Source organism: Bemisia tabaci, chromosome 5, assembly GCF_918797505.1.
Source record: "Bemisia tabaci chromosome 5, PGI_BMITA_v3".
Classification (NCBI taxonomy): domain Eukaryota; kingdom Metazoa; phylum Arthropoda; class Insecta; order Hemiptera; family Aleyrodidae; genus Bemisia; species Bemisia tabaci.
Window position 1 is genome coordinate 50,325,137 of NC_092797.1, and position 6,497 is coordinate 50,331,633.

Genomic DNA, 6,497 nt, shown 5'->3' on the forward strand with positions numbered 1-6,497 from the left:
AAAATATGAGTTACGATAACAACACCTCATTCTCTCTTAATTTTCTCATTTCGATATTGTCAGTATAATTTTACACACGGACTAAAATATGACGCTTGAATTTGATTTTAATGGGCTTTACATTTGTGGACTTAACTTCGTGGACGTTTAAGTAATGGACTTAACAATAGTGTGGGCTTCAGAACTGTGGACGTAAAAGTTGTGGACAAAAAGTGTGTCGACGTAAAAAAAAAGTGGACATAAAGTCTGTGTACCTTAAGGTTTTACTGTTCGACCATGAAATGGTATCGAAAAATACGAAATCATCTCAAGCCAAAATGTTGATTTTTCTCTTATAAAATACAGTACGCGCGGAAATTTTGAAGAAATGCAAACTTCATGAGTGGTTTAGGAGTTAAGCCATCACATTTCACCCTCTCGGTTTCATTATTTGTAAAATCATGTCATAACAAGAATGGTCTCAACCCTTGTCCGCTTTATCGTTCGATAAAAGTTTAAACGCAAACACACAAAATGATGAATGGTGTTCACACGATGACACCCTTTTCTTTGAGTTTTTTATTTTAGGGTTGAAAAAGCAACTTCAACTCCTCCGCTTTGGCCACCTTATCTGATTTTGAACTGGAGGAAAATTTGCACAATCTATAAAAACCAAGTTTCATTGTGTTTGTATATTACGCTTTTTAGTCAGACTCTTTTCATCGCTTTGTATCCTTCTCAAAGCGAAAAAAAGTGAATGGTAGGAGTTAAACACTGCACCCATGAAATTACGTAAAGGGTTGTAAGTAACAACACATTTTTCTTCGAGTTTCGCCACTAGCAATTTTAATTTCTGATTAATTTATTTGAAGACAGCTAATCAAAGTTAATTTTTATAGACAGTACAAAAAATTAACCTCCGTTTGTAAGTCACAAGCGGAGATACGCACATCTCCCAGTTGCAGCCACCTATACGTATACTCCTATTTTAATATATACGAGTATTCAACCTACTGCTAGCTTGGGAGGGACACACGTATAGTTTTAGAAAACGACAAATCAAAAGAATTAAATAAATAGGATACTGATGTCATACTATTGTGAGAGTCGAAACTCACGCCAACTAAACACATTTTCTGTACCGTGTACCGACTACACAAATCACCATAAAACGCTTTATACCAATCATTGTATACCATATTTTCAAGTACGCTTTGAGAAGTTTTCTCTCCATATTCTACTCCAATCAGTATTCCCACATCATATTGAGTTATCACTAATATGTCCAATTTAACATGTTGAGAATCCGTCTTTTCCTGCGAAAAATTATTATCTCCCGCAACTTTTTTTGTATTTTTAATACATGACGTAACTCCAAGCAATTTCAATTTCGCCAGGCTAATTTTTTTCTTCTTATACATATTTTGAATTGCACTATGCATTACGACTAGCACTTCCTCCTTATTTCTAAGAGTTGAGCGAGTAAGAAGTCTTTGTACGCTCTGGGCGAAGGTTTGAAACAAAGTGTAATTCTTCTGTGTTAAAGAGCTCAACGCGTGTACGTACAAAAGTTGAGCATGTTCTGGTGTTTTATAAAAGAATTCTATGTACTGGACCGTGTAAATTCGTTTTCTAAGATCTTGCGCGATTTGTAAGTTAGCAACTTCCATCGTCATGTTCGTTGCGTTTCCGCTCAGTTTGGAATACACGCCGATTTCGTAGAGGTATTGTAGCACTAAATACAAATGTCCTTCGATCATGTTTTTCCTCCTATTTGACTCAATCGTGTACATCCCTAAATCCCAGAGTTCATCCCCGGTATTTCCTTCAGGGACAGGGATTGTTATAGGTCCTTGAAGTGATAAGTCAACGGACCTCGTGAAGTTACGGAGATGCCGCAACTCGAAAATTGGAATCTCTAAATAATCGGATAACGGTACATACTCACGATCTTTGAAAAATTTGACCAAAGGGTAAAAACCATACCTCTTTTCTCCACTTACAACTGAGTAACCATCAAACCACTGCTTTATTCCATTCAAAGTATAGTCAGTAAGACCATAAACTCCAGCTCCAATGCGTCTAACATCGAATTCACTGAAGCCAAAACACGAAGCCAACTCGGCATCGTCAAAAATATTTGTATACTGAAGGTCTGCAATGAATTCTTTCCATGGTCCAGCAATGCGAGTTCTACCTGTCATTAATATTTTTTCCACGTTTGGATTTCTAAATATACCCTCAAATAAATACGAACCGATCGCCTCTACTACGAGAGAAACATGTCCGGGCATAATTTCTTCCATGACCCAGGATCTGGACAGAAGTGCGTTGAGTCCATCGATGAGGACTATGATTGGTCCGTTGTACACTTGATTGTACGCAAATGACAATGCACGGCCATCTGACGGTCTGGACCAGTTCGCGTCGATTCTCCACGTTATGTTGGCAAATAGAGCTTTATCTAGATTCTCTTTTCCTGACGTCATGGTTCTGATCGGATCGCTCGCCCTTCGCAACAGGTCAGCGAGGTCGTCTTGAAAGTGCGCGGGATTAATGTTGAAAGGGGTGAAGTCTAGGTACATGACGGGGTGTTTCATTAAATGTTTCGCCACGAATTTTGTGTCTTTCATGATCTCTAGATTCTGGAATAACTTTTCCTGGCGTGATTTTATGCTGTCCGAGTGACCGTAGTGGGCCGGATGAAGGAATTCCCGAAGCATGGCGAAGTTGGTAGACTTTCCGAACTTGCTCGGTGCAAGGATGACTTGGTATCGCGCGCAGGAAGGACTAAAAATCCATTTTATGAAATGCGTTTTGTCCACGTATTCGGGCGAGTTTCTAATTTTCTTGAAACTAAAGTATGTTAGATTACCGTTGTCTACTGCCTGTTAAACAGAGAAAAAAGCAATCCTCAGAAAAGAGAAATTGAGGGGTTGGATGCAGAAAGGGCATATCTTGGTTTTAGAATCGCCACTGCTAATTTTATTTTAGAGAGGAAAATGTTGGGTAAATTTTCTGAAATTTGTAGTTTTCAGCATTTTAAAATCATAAAGAAAATTCAGAGGAGGTTTCAACGAATTTCATGCATTTTATTTATAATTACAGTGGATGAATTGTTACCTGAGATCCTAAGACACCGCAACGAAGAAATGCTCTTTCTGCACCCAACGCTTCAATTCGCATTGATTTTTTTTTCTCTCTTCATTTTCGACACTCGTCGCAGCATAAGGATACAACAACAATAAGCAAAAATCAACCATTGCTCACACTCTGCTCGGACAATACGCCAATATCTAGGGCTGCTTTGGCTCAATAAAGGGCAGTAGCATAGCAACTCAACGGTTATGTTTTATGAGCAGGAAAAAAATGAAAAGTAAAATATGACGACAGGTCTGAATTCTGGACTCATAAAGCAGTCGTGGGGTTGCATATTTTTTGTTTTGAAGGGGATTTTAAGGGTTCCAGCGGGAATCTAGTAGTTTTGGACACGACTTTTATCGTTTTTAGTTCTGTTCTCTTCAGCCCCTGTTCATTTTCACACTTTATCCCCAAAATTAAACTGAAATGGATCACTCACTAAAGTGGACGGTTTGTGTGTTGTGACATGTAGGCCTCTCGTAGATTTGTCTGGAAAATAAATTATGATTGCTTACTAAGAATAATTTTTGTAATACGTGAAAAAAGCAACCTATGAAACTTATGAGAAAATTTTCCAGCTGCCTTTAAAACAGTTTTACTGGATATCGACGGAAAAGTGCAGAAACTGGTATATCGACAGCGAAAGTCCGCAATCACATATCTCGTTTGCGGTGTCTGAAAATGTGTGCTATTTTTTTTTTTTTTTTTTTTTTTTTTTTTTTTTAAAGGAGAACAAATCGACATCATTCATTGAAGTTTTTACAGAATTTTCTTCGCGAAAAATCATTCAGAGTCAATTCAGAGAAGAAAAATCATAGCAGTTTTAAAGAATTGCCGTTGAGAGTAGATAATAATCCGTTAAAAAAATAAAGTATGACAGAAAGTCCGCAACGTCGCAAACCGAGTTATGTGATTGCCGACTTACACCGTAGATATCTCGATTTGCGACATTGCAGAATTCCTGTCATACTTTATTTATCTTTGGAAAACCAGACAACGTAATTTCTTGAAAACTTCCGTGATTTTTCCTCAACGTTAGCAAATTATTTCATTGAAATTTCAAGCTATATAGTTGACTTGCTTCTCTTCGAAAAATAAAATAAGAGGAGAGATTTTGAGACACCGTAATAACGATACGTGGTTTCGCACTTTAGTCATCGATACGCAGTCAACCCACGGACGAACGATGGAAGAAGAAATATGTGTCGTAGGTTCGGAAGCTCGGAACATCATTTTTTGATGACACGATGATGAAGATGCATAATAATTTTAATGACTTAATTTCCAATTATGGGTTATCAAAAAAAGGTGTATCGAACTCTACCGCAAATTTTTTGAGGATAAGCGGAACAAAATATATGCTATATTTTTTATTACTCTCGATTCACTCATATCGCAATATATGAAAGATATTTTTGAACTTAAGTACAGGTATTTGAATCAGTTTTTTTCAAACGGGAATAGGTGATAGGTCCATTGCTCGATGAGTCTTAGTTGGCATGTCCTTTTATGCAAGCCAAGGCTCATGCATAAATGGACTTGTTTCCTTTTGAAAACAATTGATTCATTTGGCAGGAATTCCGGTCATTGTCCTGAACTTCTGTGACGACGTTAGAAAGTCGAGAAAGTGTAAATCTTTGGACAGACCTGTACTATTTCCATGAAGAGTAGCTTCAGAGTAGGGTAGACGAATGTGTAAGAGATAAAATACTTGTAAATATACATAATTGTTCATCTTGCACGTGCATGTTACATATTGAATGATAGAGATGTGTGTTTAAATGTCATAGAGTGATATCGGCTTCTAAAATAATGAGAAAAAAATGAGGGGATAAAACACTAAGAGATGGTCCGAATACTGTAAATAACAAGGTGGAGAAACGGTGCTTTCTCTAAAATAATAGAGAGTGGAAGTCAAACGGAATTGAGGCCAAGCATAGCATCGCCATATCAACGTTCTATTTCATTGTTCTTAGATTTTCAGTTTTGATAAGTTTCATAGGTGTTTAATTCTTCACTCCTTTATTTCAAACACGAGGAAAAATTAGCGGTCCTTCTCCATTAATATCTTAATATTTAATTTGAAAAATAGAATGAAATTGTGAATCAACCACTGTACTAATTGCGAGGGGCAATGGTTCATTTGAAAGGTGTTGTTCTCAATGCTTCGGGAAAACTATAAATTATTTTCTGGGGTTCGTCCCCGATTTTTAAATCCCTAAAAACTCATAAATTGGATGAGGGGAAGTGGGGGTTTTTTGTTTTTTGTTTTTCGGAAAAGTTTTGTTGCTACGCATTTTACTTTACTGTTTGCTGTCTTTTTATCAGCTGTTTTCGTTCAACAATCATCATTAAGTGAGGTTACTTCCAACACTCAACTGCCATCAACTTACATTTTTCTTTTCCCGCGTTTTTTTTATTTTTTTTTTTTTTTTTTTTTACGGTTTTTCATGATTGCTTCCATCTTTTTCCTATTGCCAATTTTTCCTCATTAAGTCAATAACCTCCAAGTTTTTTTCTCATTTTAACATACCAAAAAAAAAAAAAAAAAAAAAAATTCCGATCAGAACTTTTCACGCTGTTTCTTTTCAATGTGTATAAATATGTTTATTATTAATTTCCATTTTCATTTCATCCTTTTTCTTCTGATTTATTTTTTTTAATTTAAAAATTGAACTTTTCAGTTATGATTTTGTTAAAATAATAATAATTTTTACTAATTTTAATTTTAATTTTAAACAGTTGTTATGAGTGAAATTTTCAATGACCGAGGCGGTCGTCCTCCAAAACGTGGTCGCGTTTTCCAGAATTCTTCGCATGTTCGTTTAGTGAAGCAAGAACTTAACTCTGTCATTAGTATAGAAAATCAAAGTTTCATTTCTTCATTTCGGAAGTATAAAAGTGATGATCAGAACTTTGATGAAAATTTTGTTACCAAATTTTCAGTCGGTTCAATGAATATAATTTGTCATCATTGTGATGCTCGCCATTTTCAGGGTGAAATGTCCAATGGTCATTTTAATAACTGCTGCCAAAATGGCTTAATTTCTTTACCGAGTATTTATATTCTCCAAATTTCATAAAGCGTATCAGAAATTATAATAGTGCTGTTGCTTTTGCCTCTTTCTCTGTAAATCGAATTGATATTCCGGGTGATGGACCTTATTGCTTTAAAGTTCAAGGATCCATATATAGGTAAGTTTATTTAATATTTACCGTTACGTAACGTACTTTTTTCAGTTTCTCAGTCCGTCCCTCCCTCCTTCCCACCCCTTAACGCATCCGGAATGCAGCTGCATTCCCCGGAAACCAGAAAGCAGACTGAACATGGAAAAAACGAAGAAGAAAAAGCGGAAAAATTAGATGAAGTTAAAACA

The 6,497-nt window shown here is 36.1% G+C and overlaps 1 protein-coding gene across 3 annotated transcripts in view; it reads right to left on the reverse strand.

Annotated features, from left to right (window-relative positions):
* LOC109031930 (uncharacterized) overlaps window positions 1-5,145 on the reverse strand; it is a 23,075-nt gene extending 17,930 nt beyond the window's left edge. The window contains exons 1-3 of one of the 3 annotated variants that reach the window (XM_072300880.1): window positions 4,768-5,145; window positions 3,560-3,609; window positions 1,966-2,867 (exon numbers count right to left, since the gene is read on the reverse strand). In XM_072300880.1, coding sequence (XP_072156981.1) covers window positions 1,966-2,867; window positions 3,560-3,609; window positions 4,768-4,855 — 1,040 coding nt within the window. In that variant the 5' untranslated portion in view covers window positions 4,856-5,145. Of the gene's footprint in view, window positions 1-796; window positions 2,868-3,559; window positions 3,610-4,767 lie in introns of those variants that run through there. The other 2 variants (XM_072300881.1, XM_072300879.1) reach the window with 2 other exon arrangements.
* Window positions 5,146-6,497: the final 1,352 nt, after the last annotated feature.